This window comes from Coenobita brevimanus, chromosome 57, assembly GCF_032717465.1.
Source record: "Coenobita brevimanus isolate Jiangsu-jjx chromosome 57, ASM3271746v2, whole genome shotgun sequence".
Taxonomy (NCBI): Eukaryota; Metazoa; Arthropoda; class Malacostraca; order Decapoda; family Coenobitidae; genus Coenobita; species Coenobita brevimanus.
Genome location: NC_137010.1, coordinates 57449828 through 57473468, shown reverse-complemented (window position 1 = coordinate 57473468; position 23641 = coordinate 57449828). Strand labels below are relative to the sequence as shown.

The window sequence follows — 23641 nt, the reverse complement described above, 5'->3', positions numbered from 1 at the left end:
TAGACACAGAACATTTAGAATTGGAAAGGTTAGGACAGACGGGGGAGATAAGGTGGCTAAATCGGATGTTAGGAGATGTTTGGGATGGTTAGTGCGAAGATAGGATGATTAAATCTAGAGATGGTTAGAGTGGTTAGACGAGTATGCGGTTGGGATGGTTAGGAGGGAGAGGCCAGGAGAAGTGTTAGAAGAATAGGAGGCAGTTAGGATTGGAGACAGGACAGGCAGAAGAGAGAGGAAGGAGCAAGAGAGACAGAGAGAGAGAGATTTGGAATGGAGACTTTTGACGGTGAAGAAGAGGGGGGGGGTGTTGTTAGAGAGGGGAAAATGGACAGGTTATTAGGACAAGATGAAGACTCCTCCTCCATCTCCTACTACTACTACTACTACTGCCGCTGCTACTACCACCACCACCACCACCACTACTACTATATACTACTACTACTACTGCTACTACTGCCACCACCACCACCACCACCACCACTACTACTATTACTACTACTAAGAGGAGGAAAAAAGGATGATGAGGGGGAAAACAGAAAAGGAGGGGAGGAGGAAAAAAGAAGAGGAGGAGGCAAAAAGTAAAGGAGGGGAGGAGGAAGGAAGAAAAAGAGGAGGAGGAAGAGGCAAAAAGAAAAGGAGGAAAAAAGAAAAGGAGGAGGAGGAGGAAAAAAGAAAAGGAGGAGGAGGAGGAGGAGGAGGAAAAAAAAGGAGAAGGAGGAAAAAAGAAAAGGAGGAGGAGGAAAAAAGAAAAGGAGGAGGAGGAGGAGGAGGAGGAAAAAAAAGGAGAAGGAGGAAAAAAGAAAAGGAGGAGGAGGAAAAAAGAAAAGGAGGAGGAGGAGGAGGAAGACCAGCTGAACCCCAACTGACTAAAGAGAGTGTCATTAACAGGATCATCGTTGTTAAGTCTGTGTCTTCCCCCAAGCATACGACACACAACAGTCTAATGTACATCTGGGTCCAGGGTTGTGTGGTAGCAGGGGGAGGGGGTGAAGGAGCTGAGCAGGTGGATAGAAGGCGGATTGATGAAGGGCACGATTAGAAGGTAGGACAACAGTTTAATCCTTTCACTCCAATGACATTTTTTAATTCATGCCGCCCTCAGACGATTTTCTTCAGCACAGAGAAATTAGGCTGTGAAAGGGGTTAATATAGATGTTTTAACACCTTAACTACAATTGGTCTCTCCATCATTAACAAGAATGTCTGAAGGTAGCAAGTTGTGTGTGTGTGTGTGTGTGTGTGTGTGTGTGTGTGTGTGTGTGTTTAGAGAGAGAGAGTAACAGGATTCCTAATACAGTGGTTGATGGATAAGAACGGTTCGAGAGACGGTTATGTTCATTAGAACGGAAGACAACGGTTGGAACGGTAGGCGATTGATTTAAACAGTGGCGTGCATTTGGGAAACGGTAGGAAGGGGAGACCAGACAGGAGCGGGCTAGGAGGACGAATAGGAAACTGGGAGAGGCTAGGAAGACGGTTAGGTCCGTTAAGGAAGGATTAGGACAGCTAGAAAGATGGGGGTAGGGGAGGCAAGCCAAGGAAACTATTAAGAAAGCGAGAGAACAATCAGCCCCTCCTTCCCCCCTCCCCCCCCAAAAAAAAAAAAAAAAAAAAAGAAAATGCGGTTAGAAGAGGGGGAGGAGCTGGAGAGACGGTTAGGTCCGTTAGAAAGAATGACGGTTTGGAAATGGGTAGACGAGAGGGGAGGGGAGAGGAATGCCAGGAAGACGGTTAGAAGAGACCATAACCGTCTGGCCAAAAGAACCGTTAGAAAAGCGAGAGACAGGAGAATAGAGGGAAGGTTAGAAGTAGGATAAGGGAAATTGTTAGGACAGCTAAAAAAGTGGGCGGAGTCAGTGGGAGGGAACGAGGGAAATGGGAGGAGAGATCGGAGGGGAGGGAGGGGAAAGGGAGGAGGAGCCTATGAGCAGTTTCAGGTTGATGACGTCTCACTCTTGTCGCGCGCTTCATACCGTCCATACGTGCCTCGGTGGGAGCTCTTCAAATATTTCCGTCTCTCTCGCTCTCTCCCTCGCTTCTCTCCGACCGGCATCTAGTGGATTATTAACACATTTCTACGCTTCTGCTTCGCCCTGTGATCTCTTGTGAAGGAGGAAGGTGTGTTAAGATTTATTTTGAGAAATGGGAAGGATTCAGAGGTGTTTAATTTTAAACCGATACTTCTCGTTATGTATATTTTCTTTCCGACCGGCGTCTGATGGATTTATACTGCGTTGCTACACCCCCTCGCCCAGTGTTCTCTAGTGAAGGAAGGTTTGTGTGTGTGTGAGAAAGGGAACAGCATTGAGGTATATACTTTCCACCTCTTTATCTCACGTCTCTGCGGCCGGCACCAAGAATATTTACATAATCTTCTCTACCCGCTTCGGAAAGTAATCCTCCGTGAAAGATGTGCTGTGAAGTGCGTTATTGGTGAGGGAAAAGTGCGTTGAGGGTCATACCTAGGACTGCAGATCCAAAGTTGTGTGTGAGGTGCGTTGAAGGGATGGGAAGTGCGTTGAGAAAATGGAAAATGCGTAGGACTTTGAATTACGATCGAGTCTGTGAACCCAATTAAATTTTGTCCTCTGAGACTATACGCATTTACTATGATGTTGGATAAGGTGCGTTGGTGAAAGGAAAGTGCGTTCAGTTATCAAGGCCTTTGTGTGTTCTTCCAGCCCTTTGTGGTTTCTGAAAATGTGAAGTGTGTTGGGAAAAGAAATACTCATAGGTCCCGTAATGAAAGTGATAGAGGAGGTTTGGTAACAACTCTTCCTTAGCGATTTATTTTGCAGTTTACACATTAGAACCCACTTGTGTTTATCTTGTGCAGTTTTTATATCAACATTTTTTGCATCAGTAACTTAGAAAGCGGATACCGAGATCCAGAATAATTCGCTAAAGAAAGAGTGTTAAGAAATTTCCAGTGCCACATAGAACACGTTGAAGTCTATTATTTTATTTTTTATTTTTTTCCATGGACTTTCTTCGCTTCGTTGCTCACGGGAAATGTATGTGAAGTGCATATGGGTGCGTTTGGGAAGGAAAATTTGAAGTTTGGGCCAGCATCAATAACCGAAAGTAGTATATGGATGTGTGTGTAGGCTAAATCGCTAAGGAAGCGGTGTTGCGATATTCACAGAGCCACTTCGGATACCATTGTGAGTGGGTAGTGTGTACGATTGTTTAATAATAATAATAATAATAATAATAATAATAATGCCTTTGGAGTGTCTAAGAAGATACTGGCCTTCAGAGTGGCTATGGAGATTTCGTAACACAGCCTCCATAGCGATTTATTTAGCATATTGCACACTTGTATCCTAAACGGTTTGTCTATATATCTAGGCTACATCCGCCAAAGAAATGGTGATGTTAACTGTATCATTAACGTTGTATGAGAATGTTAAGGTGTAATATTCTAAATAAATCGCTGGGGACGAAGTGCTACGAAACCTTCTATGCCACTTAATGCGTGTGTCGGCGATGACGTGGGTTAGTGTGTCGGGTGATGACGTAAGCATGACGTAGCCGGCTCAGGGTCCCTTCGGTCCGGCTTCCCTCCTGTGAACTCCCACTAACAATGCTCACTTCATTTTAAATTGGCCTAAAGTTACCGTCTCTCCATCGTTAATATCGAGTCGTAACATGAGATTAACACTAAAATATGTTGCTAGTCACGAAGAAGTGCTGTGGAAGTGATGGAGAGCCGTAGTATTGCCTTATTCAGTCGTTGAACTACTTGGAACAATCTGGAAAGGGACGAAAATCTGTGAGAAATTAAGGTGAAGGCTAACCATGCCCTGCCCATTTTAACCCTCTCACGGCCGGGCGAGCTCTAGGATTATTTTTTTTGTTATAGGTATTGGATAGAATTGAATGTTATGCTAGTCACAAAGAAGTGCTGTGGAATGGATTTTGAGCCCTAGTATAGTGTCTGAGTAGTTGATATGATGCCAGTCACGAAGAAGTGCTGTGGAAAGAATGTTAAGCCGTAGTATTGTCTGATGCTGCCACTGAGCTGTAGCAACACCAGAAGATGCTAGTCACGAAGAAGTGCTGAGGAAAGGATGTAGAACCATATTGTCAAATTCTGCCACTGAGCATCTTGAGAGAGAGAGAGAGAGAGAGAGAGAGAGAGAGATTGATGTGTTCGGCTTGGGATGACTCAGTTGACTGGGGACGATTTCTTAACACCAGTTACTTAGCGATTTATTTTGTACCTGTATACCGTCATTTAAAAGCAATAAATATCATGATAAAAGACGATGTGAAAGTGTGTGTGTGTGTGTGTGTGTGTGAGAGAGAGAGAGAGAGGACTAAAGAAAATGTGGTTCAAGGATATTTTTTTTCATATTTGCAGCTTGAGAGAACCGTAACGTGTAGTAGTGGTAGTAGTAGTAGTGGTTGTAGTTGTAGTAGTGGTTGTAGGTGTAGTAATAGTAATTGTAGTAGTAGTGGCAGCTAATTTCACATAGCTCAGTGACTGAATAAGACAATACTACTGCTCTTCCTCTTTTCCCCAGCACTTCATCATGACTAGGGCCGTATTCTAGTGTTTATTGGTACAACTTAGTATTCAGCATGGAGAGAGAGAGAGGAAGAGAGAAGGAGGGAGGGAGATTGTAGGCCAGGTTAGAGTGAAAAGGGGTTAGGCGTAAAACTGACATCTCTCCATCTTGAATACTCAACTGTGGCAGGAGATAAACATAAAAATATGGTGTTAGTCACGAAGAAGTGCTGTGGCATGATGCAGGGCCGTAGTATTATCGTATTCGGACACTGAGTTATGGGAAATTGGCTGCGAGAGGACGGAATTCGCCAAGTTGAAGCGAATAATCCCTAGGGTACTCGGTGTAGGGGAGTCGTGAAGGAGTATACGAAGGCAACCCTCAAGGACGCAATATCTCATAACAGAATCAAATCATCCAGAATCAGTACAAAATTAAACAGTAAAACGATGTAGCTACTCGTACTGAATATGATAGAGCCAGTTTTCATTTGAAGAAAACATGAGGCGGGTTTTATCGCATCGTATCGTTTATTAAGCCTCCATCATGCCTGCTTTGGCCTTCGTCACCTAAAGGCATTTCTCCACGCTGCTCGATCTCTGGCAGCCCACTATTCAGTCTTATCCCTGAGGTCAAATTCTGTTACCTCTTTCGTCCCAGGTCGTTTTCTGTCTGCCTCTTGCCACCCTACCCCTCGACTTTCACACCGCTTACCTTCACCCAATCGTCCTCCTTTATCCTGTCCACATGCCCACGCCTTAATATTAATCGGAATCAGTTTTGAGGTGGTTTGACCATGTAGAGAGGATGGAGAGAGACTGACGAGGAGAGTGTATGTGAGTGAGGTGGAGGGGGGGAGAGGGAGGGGGAGGCCAAGGATGAGATGGAGGGATGGAGTGGAGAGGTATATGAGAGAAGGGGGTGTGAGCTGGGAGTAGGGCAATGAAATGGCGGGGGACAGCGCGATGTGGAGGCGATTTGTTTGTGGCCACCCCTTACGGGATTAAGGCGTCTGGCTATAGATAGATAGTTTTAACCAATTTTGTCAACAAGACAGTGTCGCCAGAATAGGAAATCGGCAAATTGATCACGCGTTTCACTTCACGTTAACTGCCAGCCATACTAACATAAGCAAATTTCATTGACCTCTTTATTTTACAAGAATCTATATGTTAACTAGGAAGCCGATGCGCTGTGTGTGTTTACAGTATGGAGAAATCAGTATTATTCAAACTACTTCGGGAGCAACGTCGATAAATCTTGACTAATTTTGGCCGAGATTTAAGTTCGTATTAAGTGTTCGCGAAAACGGGTATCAGAGCAAATGTCAGTAAAAGGAAATCAGTTAAAGGAAAATTTGGGCCAGGTTATAGTAAAGAGTGTATAGTCACTTCACACACCCCTTATCTGAGAGCAGCGTGGCGGACACTGGGTATCTTATCTATATACCGTACTTTAGTTCGTGTAAAGATGGGGGTGTTTATTACGCAGGGTGTATCAAAATGACGTTGTTTTTCGAGACAGTGAGGAGAAAAGCAAATTAATATGTATGGGATTCAAGATTACGTTTGTTTTGCTCTGTTTGTGTAAGGAAAATAAGTATAGTAACAACTCTTTGAAATGTTAGCGGAAGGAGAGTAAAATATGTTTGTTTTGTAGTCTTCGTGAAAGGACAGTAAGTGTACAAGTTATTTATTTAGTGTTAACATAGAGAATAAGACTAATACATTGTGTGTGTGTGCGCGCGCGGTAGGAAATATGAAACTACTATCAACCTTGTTCATTTAAGTGTTCGTTAAAGAACGTTCAAATCGAAAATGACGGTCAACGTTTTGGGAGCAGCGTAACTCCTCCCATGGTCAGGATACCTTTACAGTATAATCCTTTAACTTAGCCCAGAATTGCCATCTTCATCTTACACGCTGAGGTGTAACAGATTATCAGTAAAATATGCTAGTAACGAAGAAGTGCTGTGGAAAAGATGCACAGCCGTAGCATTGTCTTTCTGCCACTGAGCTGGGCCAAGTTAAGGTGAAAGAACTAGAGATAATGGGAGACGATGCTATTAAGTGTTTCATTGGATTTAATGTGGTTTTTGAAAAGATAAGAATTATTTACGTAGAAGCGGTGTTATCAAGAACTTCGAAGTACTGTAAAGAAAAAAAAAAAAAAGAGGAAAATGTTGGTATATATTGGTAGTTTTCAAAGTGACACTGATTCGTAACACCTTTTCCTGAGCAATTTATTTTGCACATTTCACTTCAGTAACCTCGTGAGTTTTTATTAATGTAAAATTGGTCGATATTCAAACGTCATATTTATTGTAGAAGATAAAGATATAATGTACAAGTTAAATCGCTAAGGAAGACGTGTTACGAAGCCTTAAGCCACCGAGAAGACGATCCTAATATCACTGAATCATAGAAAATAGTATCTTGAAATTATTGTTGAGGAAAAAATATATATTAATCATAAATATTGATTGCCTTCGTATAGTGGCACCGATATAACTGGGTGGTTCCACTGCACGGTTGTACAAACGTTCCACAGTTCCGTATCACCCAAAAGGAGGATGGTGAACTGCAGGGACAGATTCAGCAACACAACAACAACAACAACAACAACTACTACTACTACTGCCACCACAAACGGTCGTGTCAGAGGCTGAATAAGGTCCAGTGCCGGATGTTTTTGTCATTTGTAACGCTTATCTTCCACTTTCTGGCGATTTTTCGTGTGTTGCGAGTACGGCTCAGCGTTATCAGTGCCTACCCTGCATCATTTATCCATTTCCTACCCCCTACTGCCACACCCACACCAGCAGACAGAGCCGCCCCCAAAGCGCCGCCAGTCAAGTAGAGCGCTGTATTCTCACCCGTCTTCGCTTAGCTGAGAGAGAGAGAGAGAGTGTGTGTGTGTGTAAAAAATTATGTGCATGGTATTGAACAGGGTTGTGTAATGTAAATAATAAACAAAGCTGATTATAGAATGCCACAAAGATTAGTTTAAATGAAACGAACTTAACGATAATGGTTAGATATCCACGAAGTTTTGAGCAGTTGCACTAAGAAAAAATACGTTCGTGTGAGCATGGTGAGTAGTTTCGAAATAGGGCGAACTGGCAACTGTCGTGAGTACATGGCCTTGGCAGCAGAATACACGAGGCACACACACACACACACACACACACGAGAGAGAGAGAGAGAGAATTTGTATGTTTGTGTTCCTTTTGCTCCATATTTTTAACTCTCTCTCTCTCTCATATGCTACCTCACCCTCTCCCTGCCTCACACGCACTCACCACTCCTGCCTCTCACGCACTCTCCCTCCTTGCTGGACACTAATCACGAAGAAGTGCTGTGGAAATGGTTTTACAAAAGGACGAAAATCTGTGCCAAATTAAGGTGAACGGAGTATACCAAGAAATGCACACACACACACACACACACACACACACACACACACACACACATGCGTACATACAGAAGAGTAACGTACTGTATATATAGGCTTTTCTTCTTTTACACACACACACACACACACAAACTTGGTATGCTCCTGTAACACTAACACTGACGTCATGTACTGTATTTTCTTGCCTCCTCCAGACGAGGTTATTCACGCGCACGAGAGCCAGGGTCGTTACTGCTGATTAGGTGTGTGTGTGTGTGTGTGTGTGTGAACGGTTATGTCTACGTTACCCACCATCGCAGCATCAAAGTGTGGGGGCGATGGTGGTACAGTGGTTTGCATTTCCATCTCGCAAGTGGAAGACCTGGAGATCAGTTCCGTCGCTGGTCAGACAGTAGGATAAAAATGGTTCCCCTTTATCCCGTTTCCCCCATCAGAACAATTAGGGATCTTGATATACATCAGATTGTTGATGGTAACCTGCGGCGATAGCGTGCAGGTCAGTGAGTGGCCAGCATTCTGCCTCTGACGAATTTTTTAAATGGAGGCCCATGGAGATAAAAGTGGTACTATTGTATGTGTGGTAATTTGACATGAAAAATCCAAATCTTCCATCAGCTGACTCCTGAGGTGGCGCCATCTAGTGACAACTTTAGTGAAAGTGCTCAATTTAAGCCTATTGAAGATTGGAACTTAGACATTTATTACCCGGTATCTCTCTGAATAGTAGTAGAAGTAGCAGTGGTAGTGGTTGTAGTAGTTGCAACTCCAGGCTCATCTGAATGTGAACCTAGTGGACTGCTGACCAAGGCTGATTTTTTTGTGCAGTCCACTGCCCTGTTTTTTGGGGGATAGGGAGGGGATTGAGGGACATTTATAATTTTGTACAACCAGGCAGCTCCAACGCCAAGTCATATCAGTGCCACCACATGAAGGTGTCCCTCTCGAGACTGCACTATTATCTGCCTTAATGCCCTATTTTGTGTTCTCCCCTTGTCCTTCCTTATCTGGTAGTACGATTGAGGACCTTGATAAGCATTTGATTGTTGTTTATAATCTGGGGGAAAATTGAAACTTACCAAAAATTGATTATCTGCCTTAATAGTCTGTGTGCAGTTGATAGGCGTTTATCCATAGCCCTCTGCCAGACTCAACAATGCCATAGGTTAAATGCAATAGGTGGGGTTGTATTACCTCAACGTGCTAAGTAATCTATTCCTTATCAGTGATGTGTATGATAAGTTGATAGGCCAGAGAGAGAGAGGGTGATTGATTTACGTAAGTTGATTGCCCCATAACCCATAGACGATGCAAATTACCTAATAGCATTTAGTGTTAGCAAGAACAGCAAATCAGGATGAGATGATGGCAATTATTGGAGGTAGCACAAATAAAATCAAAACGATGATGATGGTGATGATTCCTCGTTATTATGATACCATCCGAGGTCAAGTTAAAAATTTTTGTGATTTTTAAATGAAGAATGAGAAGTGTTGCAAGCTTTGGCCCATGGTTTGTGGCTGATATGATAAACCGTTAAGTTAATTCAGTTTCTGATCCACAGCCAGTGCGATAAAAGTGTGAGCCACGGAGTTTTTGGTGTTTGGAGGTGCAGAGTTCAAGTTGGTGGCTGGTGTGATAATGTACGAGAGTTTTTATTGTTCTATCTGTCTGTCTTCATCCATATCCAGATGCCTCAGTTTTGTCAGGGGAGGCCACAGACAAACATGTTACCTCCATATTACCTCGCCCTACAACATCATTACCTGCCCTACAGCTTACACCATTCTCTTTCATATACCTCTCCACCCTGTCCCTCCACCTCATTTTCAGTCTCCTCCTCCCTCTCACCCCATCATTCTCACTCACACTCACTCTCCTGGTCAATCTTGGCACCATTCTGTAATACTAAATCAACTTTTGGTACTGTACTTATAACACATAGCAGCACATCCACATCAGCACCACAACACAACTTCTTCAGATCTCAGTCCACTTAAGGAAACTCCACCTACTCCTCTTAGATACAGTAACTCTTTTCCTCTTCCTACTCCTGATATTTGCTCATACTGCAGAGTTCATACATTACTTCCATACCATACGTTGTAGTGGGGATTACAGTACCGGTACTGTTGTGTAATGGCTTCTGTGCTCATTTCTTTATTCCTTATCATTGTCTTGGTGTACTGTACTGGCAGCCTTGCATCTTTACTCATTATATATTTAAAAGCCCTCAGTTTCTTCATTTCTTGACCATTCAACTTCTGTACACTACCTAATGTCACTGTGTAGACAAAATTCTGTCTGTCTGTGTATCTATTGCCAGACGCCTTAATCCTGTAAGGGGTGGCCACAAATAAATCGCCTCCATGTCGCCCTGTTCCCGTCATGTCACTGCCCTGCTCCCAGCACACACCCCACTCTCTCGTATACTCTCCACTCCATCCTTCCATCTCATCCTTGACCTCCCCTTCCCTCTCCCCCCCTCCACCTCACTCACATACACCCTCCTTGTCAGTCTCTCACTTACCATAAAATCAGAATTAACATACTGAAAGGCAAATTTACACCGAGAGCTTAATGTGTTGCAGAATCGTACGAGGCTAATATTCCCGTTTTCCACAGATTCAGAGTGTGATTCAGCAGCCGTCACAGCCCAGCGTGATCCAGAGTACGGCCTTACAGACGGTCCAGCTCTCCAAGGGCAACGTCATCCTCCTGAAGCAGCCATCACAGCCATCAAACTCTGTCATTCAGTCGGCAGGGGCGGGTGGACTACAGACTGTGCAGGTGCGGGGAGTCTCTCTCTCTCTCTCTCTCTCTCTCTCTCTCTCTCTCATTAAATCATCCCTCCATTGTATCTGTTATCCCTGTAATTGAATATATTTTTTAATTTTTATTTTTTATTATTTTCTTTTATCACTGTATTCCAGTCTACTCTGAAATCTTACCCATGTCATTTAGTGTGCATAAACCATTCCCTCGTGTGTGATGTGCAGTGTTTCATTCCATTCCATTTCTCTGTTTCATTTGTTTCATGCTGGACCTCATTTTAGTTCGGACGTTCATTTCACTGTCTCCTCCTCCATTCCATCCTAATCTCCTCTCTTATCCTGATTTTGTATGCATAGATCATTCCTTACATTCCATCCACTTCATGTCAGTGCTGTGTTTCATCCTATTTCAGTCTCGTCCCGTTCCCAGTTAATCCAATCCTTCATCCAAATTTCACTTCCCATTCCATTCTCCTATTTCAGTAACCATCTGTCAGTGTATTTTAATATAGTTTGCATTCACTGACAGTTCTTTGCTCTATCCTAATTTCCTTTCTAATTTGCATGAACTCCATTCTGTTCATTTAATTCAGACTGTCTTTTATTGCATATCACTCAGTTTTTCATGTGCTAATTGTCCTTCATTTTGTCATGATTTTCTATTCCAATTATATTTAATTTTTTTTATTCTCATTAAGTTCATTACTCCACCCTGATTTTCCTTTCCATTTTTTTTTTTTTTTTTTTTTTTAATAATGATTCCTGTGTAATTCATTATTCAGTCATAACAATCCTGATTTTTCATCTCATTCCACAGGTACTTGACCCGTCTGATGATCAAGACTCGTCTCGGAAGAGGCAGATACTAGCCAGACGCCCGTCCTACCGCAAGATCCTTAATGATCTCGGTGGCGGCGAAATAGGTGAGGGAACCATCTGTCCTTGTAGTGTAGTGGGTTAAGGTGCTCCAGCAGTACATGTCCTGGAAGGGTGCTAAACTGGGGGGAGTTGGTTGGGATTCATTGCGCATGTATTGCCACTTGGAGGAAACAACTGGCCACTCTCTCCTTAAATGTCAGGACTAAGAGATGAGGTAAACGAGTGTGTAAGATGCAGGTCTAGGAGTTAACAAAGCTAGGGAACTGACAAACGATCGAGCTAGCTGGATGAATTTTGTGTGGACGAGTGTATGACTAGGGTTTGGCATCCCTTTTTAACTCGACAGTTGTTGGATGAACCCTGCCTGATAGGTGAGTGTGAAGCTATGTGCGGAATGTTTTTGTGATTTATCGGGTGGAGGTAGAATTCCTGGGGTTTGAATGGTGGCTGAATGGGAGTGTGGCTCATTCATTATTGTAAACTGTGGTATCTCTATCTGTTGATTTTTTTCTGGCTCACCCTGGGATGAGGAGATGTAGATGATGATGATGGTGGTGATTCCCACTTGTCTACATTGACATTCTGTGACCCATATTCTTATCAGTTAAGGAGGCTCAATAAGACTTCATCCACATATACATTTGGTACATTAATACTGTATTCTTATCGACAGTATTTATGTAAGCTTTAAAATTCATGTAGGAGGAGAATGTCCGTTTATGGCCAGACACCTTAAGCCATTAGGCTTCCCTCTTTCCAGCTCACAAATGTAAAAATGTCAGTAAGCCTCCTAAGCCAATGAGAATATGGTCCCACATCAACGATAACAGTGTACCTCTCTAACCATCCCTCCATCTCATCCTCAGTCTCCCTCCATCTCTCACATTTAACAAGTCCGTTTCATTCTCCATCCCCTCCCCTTGGCCAAGCGATATCAGCGTCTTCTTTCCGGCAACAGATAAGGCGGACGCGGGTAGCTCTGACTCCTCCCAAGACGAGCCCACAGGTACGGTGACCATTGGGGGCCAGCAGTACCAGACAGCAGGTTTGTTGAAAGGTCCGTCCCGCCTGCAAAGCCACGGTAAACTAGCTATTAAGCCTCTGCCGCCGGTCCTTAGGTTGGGAGTGGGGAGAGGGCGGCTGGATTTCTTGAGGTTTACAGTCAGATTCTGAGTGACTGAGTAGTAGGGCCCAATTCTAAGTGGTTGAGTTTTAGGGACAGATTCCAAGTGCTTGAGTTTTAGGGTGAGATTCTAAGTGCTTGAGTTTTAGGGACAGATTCCAAGTGCTTGAGTTTTAGGGACAGATTCTAAGTGATTGAGTTTTAGGGTGAGATTCTAAGTGCTTGAGTTTAAGGGACAGATTCTAAGTGCTTGAGTTTTAGGGTGAGATTCTAAGTGCTTGAGTTTTAGGGACAGATTCCAAGTGCTTGAGTTTTAGGGTGAGATTCTAAGTGTTTGAGTTTTAGGGACAGATTCTAAGTGCTTGAGTTTTAGGGACAGATTCTAAGTGCTTGAGTTTTAGGGACAGATTCCAAGTGCTTGAGTTTTAGGGTGAGATTCTAAGTGCTTGAGTTTTAGGGACAGATTCCAAGTGCTTGAGTTTTAGGGACAGATTCTAAGTGATTGAGTTTTAGGGTGAGATTCTAAGTGCTTGAGTTTAAGGGACAGATTCCAAGTGCTTGAGTTTTAGGGTGAGATTCTAAGTGCTTGAGTTTTAGGGACAGATTCCAAGTGCTTGAGTTTTAGGGTGAGATTCTAAGTGTTTGAGTTTTAGGGACAGATTCTAAGTGCTTGAGTTTTAGGGACAGATTCTAAGTGCTTGAGTTTTAGGGACAAATTCTAAGTGCTTGAGTTTTAGGGTCAAATTCTAAGTGCTTGAGTTTTAGGGACAGATTCCAAGTGCTTGAGTTTTAGGGACATTCCAAGTGCTTGAGTTTTAGGGACAGATTCCAAGTGCTTGAGTTTTAGGGACAGATTCTAAGTGCTTGAGTTTTAGGGACAGATTCTAAGTGCTTGAGTTTTAGGGTGAGATTCTAAGTGCTTGAGTTTTAGGGTGAGATTCTAAGTGCTTGAGTTTTAGGGTCAAATTCCAAGTGCTTGAGTTTTAGGGACAGATTCCAAGTGCTTGAGTTTTAGGGACAGATTCTAAGTGCTTGAGTTTTAGGGACAGATTCTAAGTGCTTGAGTTTTAGGGACAGATTCTAAGTGCTTGAGTTTTAGGGTTCAAATTCTAAGTGCTTGAGTTTTAGGGACAGATTCCAAGTGCTTGAGTTTTAGGGACAGATTCCAAGTGCTTGAGTTTTAGGGACAGATTCTAAGTGGTTGAGTTTTAGGGACAGATTCTAATTGACTGAGTTTTAGGGCTAGATTCTAAGTGCTTGAGTTTTAGGGTCGGATTCTAAGTGCTTGAGTTTTGGGGTTGGATTCTCATTGACTGGGTATCCTTAGCACCTCTTTCTTAGTGATTTATTCTGCACATTACACCTCAGTACCCTCTTGTTATTGGTGCAGGGTATGTTGATACTAATATTGATGTAGATGGTATACAAGCGAATGGTAAATGTGTCCTATGCAGAATAAATCACTTAGGAGGAGTTGCTACAAAACCTTCCGTGCTACGTTGAATAACAACCCAAGCCTCTGATGGTCATAAAATAAGGTGGGGGGAGAGGGCAGCATGAACAGACAGGGAATGGATGATAATGATGAGCTGGAGTAAACGAAAGCTTGATTTTTTTTAGTTTTAAGATGGTTGAGTGGAGGACCCATGCTCTACAATACAGTGAGGTTCTTTATAATAGCAGTAGTAGATGTATTAGGGGGGCGCCGGGCTGTGGATAGATAGATAAATAGATAGTAGTTGTATTGCCAGGCTATCTGGGTGTGAACTTGGTGGATTGCAAGCTGAAGTTGCCCTTGTTCTGCAGTCTACCATCCCCCTTTTAGAAGAGGAAGAGAAAATTGAGGGACATTTGTGTAACAGGGCAGTGAGACAACCCAGCTATATTGGTGCCACTACAAGAAGGTGCCACTCTCAGCAGCTTGAAGTTATTGTTACCACGAGATGATGTTACTTATAAACTGTAGTAATGGGGAAGTTAATAAAGGCTGCATACTTATAAACTGTAGTAATGGGGAGGTTAATAAAGGCTTTATACTTATAAACTGTAGTAATGGGGAGGTTAATAAGGCCATATCTAATCCCTTCACTATGAAATGTCCCCCCAAAGTTGAATAAATTAATCTGGAAGTAGGAAGACTGCAGTGAGAAAAAATTTGTTGGATTGAAGAGGTATGTGTACCTTGTTAACCCCTTCATTTTCTGTCTGTCGAGCTTTAGCCAGACACCTTCATCTTGAAGGGGGTGGCCATGAACAAATCACCCCTTGTCTGCCACCGTCAGACTGCCCTCCCTCAACTCACCCTGCTCATACACCTTCCCACCCCATCCCTCCACCTCATCCTTGGTCTCTTCCTACACCTTCCTACACTATTCTTTGATAAGGATGTGTATTCGACTTTGTTTTAGCTGTTGTAAGGCTTTTTTAGTCAGTTTAGGATTCTTATTCTCACACTTGAGTTTAATCAAGAGATGCAAAGATTGAAAGACGTCCTGGAATGAAGTATGTAAGGGGGAGTGGTTAATTGGAGTGGAGTGGAAGCATCTTTAATGTACCCCTTCAATACGAGGCACTTTCCCAAGGTTGACTAAAGTCATGTGATATTACTGTACCAAGATTTTAATAACAAAGAAGTAACTATTGTACAAGATTAAAAGAGAATCCATAGCACACAGAGGGAATGGTGTATAGAGATAGAGTGGAGGACTTTTATCTGCCTTGTTTGGAAGTGAATGGCTGATTAGGATATGGGGTGGTATGTGATATGTGGAGGTGTTTGTAATGTCTCTTCTTTAGTAGTTTATATTAAGCATTGCACCACTGTATTGTATGTTTTTTATGCAAATTATGTTGATATTAAAACCATATAAATAGCATATGGGAAAATGTGAAGGTGTAATATGCTAAAAACGTGAAGGTGTAAAATGCTAAATAAACTGCTATGGAAGAGGTGCTAAGAAGCCTCCTTTGTCTCCTGTGGCACGAAAGTAAGCATCTGGTTATGGTGTTAAGGTGGGAGGGAAGGACAGTTTAAATACAAACAGTTATAGAGAGAATGGTTGATGAAAATGGGATGAAATAAAGGATAGTGTGATCTAAGCCACCCATGTGCAGATATACAGGATGGTCTTTATATAGCACTCCACTAGAAACTCACTTGGTATTGTATGTGCTGCAGGATGGCTCAGTCTGCTGTTAGAGGTGTGAGTGAGGTAGTGGGAGTAGGTTTGAATGATAGGATAGACGTTGAAAACACTAAACCGTCCCCAAACACTCGATGAATCATATTACCGAGTGGGAGAGGAGTTTTCCATATGGGCCAGCCTGTTATTTCCTGGAGGTTACAAGAATCATATCATGTCACTGTGCATAGAGGGTGATGTTGATTCTGCTTCCAAATTACTGCCTTCTGTTTGCTTGGTATTGCTGAGTGCTGATGCTGTCTTGCTGTGCTTTGAAATGCAAGTGTAGAAAAGGCCTTGCTTTGGCTGCTGATGTTGTTATGGAGGGAATTGAGGTGATGCTGTAGGCTTAAGTAATGTTCAATATTATGTGTATCATTTAATTTTTATAAGGAAACTAATTGCATATATTTACCCATTTTTATTATTGCTTGAGAGTGATGCCTTCAGATGGTAAAACTGATAAAGCCAGATGGCACCACTGCCTGACTTCTTAACTCACTCTCATCATTTGAAAGAAGGATGGTGGGCTACAGAAGAAGGAAGGCATTATTTTGTCCTTAACCGTTTAAGGATGTGAGCCATTCTTAAGCTGTGTAGAACTGTCTTTTGGCAGCGAGAATAGAGTAGCCAAAAGTTCTATTCCGAAAGGGTCACATGTAATTATAGCAGGTCACTGAAATAATGGAACTGTTGTCGTTGCCACTGGCTTATCTGGATTTGAACTCAGTGGACTGCAGGCTGATGTTGTTCTGCAATCCACCATCCTCCTTATGTGGGGAGGGAATTTAGGGACATTTGTGTAACCAGGCAGTAAAGCCACTTGGATCTGTGCCACGACATAAAGCATTCCTCTCCAGCATGTTGGGGTATGTTATTTTGAAGTAACATTTTCTTTTTTTTTGTTGCAGTACTGCCTGCCGGGGGAATACAGCTGAGTGGTCAGGGCACCGAGGGCATCCCCACCATCGCCATGACCAATGCTGGCACAGCCGGTGGTGCCATTGTACACTACGCTCAGGGCTCAGACCCACAGTTCATTGTACCAGGTGGGTATCACTTAAAGATTATATTTTGATGAGATCAAAAGACAAGGATCAAATGTAGACTGGTTCCCTCCCTGGTTTGGTTATAATTTTTCTGTCTGTCTCTTTCTCTGCTCAGATGTACAGTTGGTTATACTACAGGTTTATTTCATGAAGCATCTTTCAGTAAATTCCGATGACAAACTGGTTCCTTCAGCGGTTTTGTAGAAATTTTCTTCTCTCTTTGTGTCTTTCTCTCTGTTTTCCTTCTCTTTGCTGAGACCTACATTTTATTGAACTGTTATACAGTGCCCTCGCACATTGAACAAGTTTATGGGCAGCAGACAAGCTCGTTCACTGTGAACAACATTTATCTTATGGGAAAAATAGCATATGGGCAGCACCACTTCCTCAAAGTCCATTTTTTTGAGCCATAGAGATGTACGAAAGGGCACATTTCAAACACATACAAGACAGATATATAAAATATAAAACACAGGGTTATTTACCTTAAATGGAGCAGATGGCTGTCCTGATTGGCTTGAACACAGGTGGTTCCGACGCAGGGAGATACACTTAGGGTGTCTCCTCCACAGCACCTTCCACTCCCTCGTTCCCATTACTAGTCTCGCCCTCATCACTTGAGTGAACCACTTCCCCATGTGCCTCTACCTCATTCACCTTTCCCATTAAACCTTCAAAGTCCAAAGATGACACCTTTGCATCATATCATCTTCATCTTCCCCAGGAAGTGTAGCAGACAATGTAGAGGCAACTGGCTCCTGTTGTTCATGAGTTCGGTAGTAGCGTGTGACGAGTGTTTGTTTTCTTCTGTTGACTTCCATCCACTGCCACTAGAATTTTACTGGTCTTTGACACAGGCAAATATTCGTCCTCCATTGGATTCTGCTTAACAGGTTGCTCAGATCTGGCCTCTTGTGCAGTGTCTCCTGGGAGGAGGGGGGGGTCATTCAGTATGGGAGATGGTGGTTATGACCTACTCTTTCCCCCAATTTCCTTCACTTGGGGTTCAACTCGTTCATTATGGTTTTATGGACCTGATCACCCTCCGCTTGTTCACTAGACGAATCGTTTACTCTGAATACGTTCACTGTGCGAGGGCACTGTGCCAGGTGTGTATCTTAGAAAATGAATCTTGATAGCTGGATCCTGTGTCCACGAATTGTTAAAATGGATGGATTATTACCACATACTAAAATTGTTTATCTTTTGGTGATAGATGTAGATCTCACCATCCACATACTTGATGTAGAGCTGCCTTTAGGAGACTGAGTACTGACTAAGAAGGTAAATGTTTTTTCAGCGTAGAAACCATGTAGTATAGTGGGTGGTAACCACATGACCAATGAGACACGTGGTGGCATAGTGAGTTAAGGTGTTACAGCTGGATGTGGCCTGTAAGGCTTTATTCATATCCAAGGAGTGGTTGGGATTTATTACCCATACAGTGTGCCTAAGGAAGAGTGGCTGGTCACCCTCACTTAAAGGCTAAGTAGCTTAGCCATGGGCCCTTACATTCTTGATGGTTTCATGAAGGACTGTATGATAGATAAGTAATCTTAGCACATTCACTTAAACTTGGTGGAGATTGTCATTTTTTCACAGCCTATATTCTGTAGCTGAGTGGCAGTGTATGACAGTGCTTGGGAGTGCTTGGGCTGTCCCTCCTTTATAGTACATAGCCCTTTATCATGACTAGCATTGTATTCTAACATTAACTTCTTCTTACAGCTCAGTATTCAAGATGAAGTGATGGCAGTTTTATGCCTGTGTAAAAGAAATAGAATATATCAAGTATTTAATTTGATAACTAACCTGACCTTATTGGCCACAGTTGCAACGAGTGACCTAAGCAGCCTGAAGATCGCGGGCAGCAGCGGTGGGGGCCTTCCACAGGGGGTGGTCCTGGCCACATCTGCAGCCACCAGCGTACACGGATCCAGCGACCAGATGGCGGAGGAGGCGTCCAGGAAGAGGGAAATTCGACTCATGAAAAATAGGTGAGGTGATGCAGGGTGGAATTTGGATTTTTTTTTCCCCGTACTTTTCTGTTTATCCTTTTTCTCCCCTCCTTGTTTCTTCTTATCTCCTTCCTTTGGTTCTCTTCTCCTTTCATCTTTCCTCTTCTCTCCTCTCTGCTCCACTCCAAGCTAAGTCAGGTTTAGCTTGAAAAAATAAGTGAAGTTGACTTTCTGAAAATGGAGTGTTGATTTCTGTCTTTTTCTCTCTCATTCACTCTCTCTTTCCCACTCTTACTTTTCTTTCTCTTGCCTCTTCTTCCCCCATTTTTGCTTTTCCTCTCATTGTTAATTTCTCTTCTCTTTTTTTTTTTCTCTCTCCTCGCCATCTTCCATTATTTCATCCCCACTCATTCTTTCTTTTCATTTTCATTACTCTTCTTTCCCCATTTTTGCTTTTCCCATCTTTTATCTCTCCTCTCCCTGTTCTCCTTTTTGCTCTCTCTCTCTCTCTCCTCCCCTTCTTGCATTTCACCCTCCTCAACCTTTCCCTCCCCACCTCTTCGTTCCTTCCCTTCGTAGAACAGGTAAGTTGACAAGGGTGCGTTTTCTGGGTGGTTTGGGGTTTGGTTAGGGGTTTGCATTGGTTTGAATTTTCTCCTCTTCTCTTTGCTTTCCTTCCTTTGAGATGCAGGAGAGAAATGCCTTCATGTGATGTTACCCTTCTTTCTCGTCTCATGTTTCCTTTGGTTCTCTTCGCTTTCCTTCCTTTTATATTTCCTTTTCCCTTCCATTTTCTTTCCATTCTCTCTCTCTCTCTCTCTCTCTCTCTCTCTCTCTCTCTCCCCCCCCAGCACCGAACAACATGGCTATAACAAAACCACTCCAGGCTACTTTGTCCATACATACATCTCTCAGTCACTCATTTTTTTTTTCTTTCCCTCTCCATTCTGTTTCTGTTGCACATATAATTTCTGTTTTCCTATTTCCCAGGCTTTTTTCTGGTACTCTGTGCATTCTGTGACTATGTCCATAGCATGTCAGTGTATTTCTCTTCCCGTCCACTAGTTCACACATTCCCCTTAACTCCTCCAGTGTGATGCCAGCTTGAACTTTACCATTAATGGTTAACACATATCAGGTTTATTCTTGCTGTTGTATCTTCAAATGACTTAATTCATCTTCTATTTGTTGCATAAAATCACCCGGCATATGCTGGAATAGAATCCTAGATGTATTCCATAAGCTGATTAAATCATCCACAGTGTAGTAGACATGGAGAGTGGGCCACTATATTCTCCCAACATATTTCTCTAATTGTCCACTGTATACTACACTGTATGCACTGTGTATGCCACACATTGTACAGTACTACAATACGGTAAATGTATTTGGTGCCAGCAAGGGCATGCAACTGGAATACTTTGTCCCCACTACCTAGTAGTGGGTGTGAGGGGAGGCATGGGGCAAGCTCCATCAGCATGGCTTTGGACTGGGATGGTGCTGGGCCTGTCCCAGTTCCCCAGGGCTTGGGATAGTGCAGGCAGGGATGGTCCATCTCCTCCTTTTATTTATTCCTGGTATGGAGTACAGGCTGCTAGAGATCAAACAGCATGGGGAGTCACCATGAGGTGACAAAGGCAGACACATGCAAGCATGTTGAAACCTTTATGAATGAAAGAGAGAGAACAAGAATCAAAGAGAAAATATCATTGGGTTGTGGGCTGAGAGCATGAAGGAGAGAGGCATGTTGTGATATGCCTATGTCTTTGCAGACTACACTCTGTTTGAGGATGCAGGCTAATCACATCTAGTCTAACAGTTACATATATATGTACATAATGTACTTTAAAGTTGCACCAAGTTTAATCCTAAGACATTCCCATATTAAGTCAGCCATAGCATTGCTGTGTTTTTTGTGGACTGTAAACTAAAGTAAGTGTCAAAACACTGTCCAGCTACATGCAGACGTTGCTGGAAACTGTTGGGAAAAAAATCTGCAGATGAGTAATAAGATTTGTTACAATGTGAGTTCAGCGTGGAGTTTGTTTGCTTGTGGCTAAATGCTTCCCGCCTAAGAGTGATGGTTGAATGCTTGTCAGATATTAAAGGCTTCTATACACCTTCCTGCTCTCATTTCTGACAGTACAGTGGTGAAGAGGCTGACCCTATCTGACTGGGGGGTTGGGGTTGTGTACAAAGTCTGGTGTTAGCCTGAACAGTGAAAGTAGTCAAAGGGAAGTTGAGGTTGTGACAGCGCCATCAACCGTCTTGCATAGTGGTTGGGGTTTATTTGAGGCAGTTTTGTAGTGCCAAGTTTGTAAAGTATTCCATTCTGTTAGTTCTCCATGAAAATTCTATCAAAAGACTTTTCAGAATTATTTAAATATCATTGGCAGGATCAGTATTGAAGTGCCAAGCTTTTTATTATTTCATTCTAATAGTTCTCCATGAAGAATTATCAGAGGGCTTTCCAAAATTCCTTCCCTGTCTTAATATATGATCCAATTTATTTTACCATTTTACCATTTCCCATTTGTGTTGAAATCTGACTGAAGAATTACAGAAAACACAAATATTTTCTAAATTGCTTCCCTGTCTGAACAAACCATTGAATTTCTTGTGCCATTCTTATTTTGTGATGAAATCTGACTTTCCTACCATGAAGTATGATTTTGACTGAATGATGTCGATTTTATTACCATGAATTTATAGCAATTTTACCACCATGAATTATAATAATGTCCTTTTGTCGTAGTCTAGTCTTTGGGACAAGCATGCTGGTTGTGAATCATACTTTCTTCCCTCCCCAAATACCATCATTAATTAATATTGGCATTACATTTTGCAGGGAAGCGGCGAGAGAATGTAGAGCCAAAAAGAAAGAGTATATCAAATGCTTGGAGAACAGAGTGGCAGTGCTGGAGAACCAAAATAAGGCCCTGATCGAGGAACTGAAGACCCTGAAAGCCCTCTACTGCCAAAATAGTTGATACCCGGGCCTAGGAGACCAAAGCCGGGTGTTTGAACGGCCTTGGTGTGGGTCACGCTCGGCTTCAGGCCAGGCGTAAGGTACCGGTAGTGCTAGTGTAAACAAGGCAGAAAAACCCTCGCCTTGTAATGTATGCAAGGCGGAAACCCTCATAAACAAGGTCGAAACCCACATAAACAAGGCAGAAAACCTCTCGCCCTGTAAACATGGCGGAAATATGCCCTCGCCAGAAGAACGAATCCCTGCCTTGTGTTCGCCGCACTCCGCTGGTCAGCAACAATGGGCCACCTCCACCACCTGCCAAGACTGTTGATGGTTGACTGTCTTATTCTCCCCATTGGTTGGTCTGATGTTGGCTGTGCTCTTGTGTAGTGCAATGTAGGAGTGGTTGATGGTGAGCCAGCGCTGCCCTGATGTCAAACACCACAAGCAATGCAAGCCGTGTTATGGGTTTGCGTTGTATGGCTTTGAATTGCAGCTGCATTTCAAAGGCACACCAGCATATACGTGTGGCATGGCATGCATAGCTTCTGGTATGAGACAGATGGCCTTGATGCTGAGCCAGCTGGTGTAACTTGATTCCATTGTAACTTTACTCCAGTGACTTTACTCTGGTGTAACTACACATGGGTAACTCATATGCTGGTGTAACTTTATTCTGGTGCAGTGTTAGGCAACCCCAGCTTCCCTCCTGTCCATGGAGGCACTGCAGTGCTGTCCCATGCGGCTGGAGGACCCCTAACCACTACACATTTCACACTAACTTGGCCTAAACTTGCCATCTCTCTATATTAGCTGCTCATTTGTAACAGTAGATTAACACTAGAACATGATGCTTGTCACAAAGAAGTGCTATGAAAAGGATGCAAAGCCATAGCATTTCCTGCCATTGAGCTATGTGAAATAAGCTGCCAGAGGACGAACATCTAGGCCAAGTCGAATGAAAAAGCAGGAGAAGGAATAAAACCTGGGCCAAGTTAAGGTGAATGCGCTGTAACTGGTTCTTTTGTTGCAGGATTGCCGCTAAAGAATGCCGGCGAAAGAGGAAAGAGTATGTGAAATGTCTGGAGAGCCGAGTGGCAGTGTTGGAGAACCAAAACAAAGCGCTTATAGAGGAGTTGAAATCACTAAAAGACCTGTACTGTCAAAAAACTGAGTAGTGTGTTAAGAGTCGGTAGAATCGATTTATATTGCAAAAAAAGCTTGGTTAGTGTTATAAGAATTGCTACCAAGGTTTACGCTGTCGAATAGAGAATCGATTTTTCACCGTCAAGGAGCTAAGCTGTGTTGTGAGAGTCGATTCATACTGCAGAAAGGCTTGGTTAGTGTTTTAAGAATCACTACCAGGATTTACACCGTCACAAAGGCTTGGCAGTGTGTCATGAGAATCGATTTGTACAGAAAATGCTGAGCAGCGTGATGTGAGAATCGCTAAAAGACTCGATACTGACTTAAGCTGAGTAGTGTGTCATAAGAATCACTACGAAGGTGTATTATGAGAATCGATTTATACTGTCAAAAAGGTGAGTACAGTAGTGTGTGCATGAGAATCACTACTATTTGTGATACTGTGACCTGATTGTCATTAAAGTCATTTTTTTTCTTTCTTTTTAATGGGCCTGGATTTGCAGACAAACTTGTGATGTAAATTCCTCTTGTCACTTAATTACAGTTTTTGCAGAGGGACGAGAGAGTCGGATTTTCCATGTCTTGTATGTATTGTAAAAAAAAAAAAAGCAAATAAATAAAGAATAAATAA

General features: G+C 42.8%; 1 protein-coding gene across 1 annotated transcript in view; it reads left to right on the top strand.

Annotated features, from left to right (window-relative positions):
- Positions 1 to 21977, top strand: part of CrebB (Cyclic-AMP response element binding protein B) — a 32042-nt gene extending 10065 nt beyond the window's left edge. The window contains exons 3-8 of the mRNA XM_080274140.1: positions 10554 to 10718; positions 11520 to 11625; positions 12540 to 12638; positions 16798 to 16935; positions 18767 to 18932; positions 21742 to 21977. Of these exons, the coding sequence (XP_080130266.1) occupies positions 10554 to 10718; positions 11520 to 11625; positions 12540 to 12638; positions 16798 to 16935; positions 18767 to 18932; positions 21742 to 21883 (816 nt within the window). The 3' untranslated portion in view covers positions 21884 to 21977. The remainder of the gene's footprint in view (positions 1 to 10553; positions 10719 to 11519; positions 11626 to 12539; positions 12639 to 16797; positions 16936 to 18766; positions 18933 to 21741) is intronic.
- Positions 21978 to 23641: the final 1664 nt, after the last annotated feature.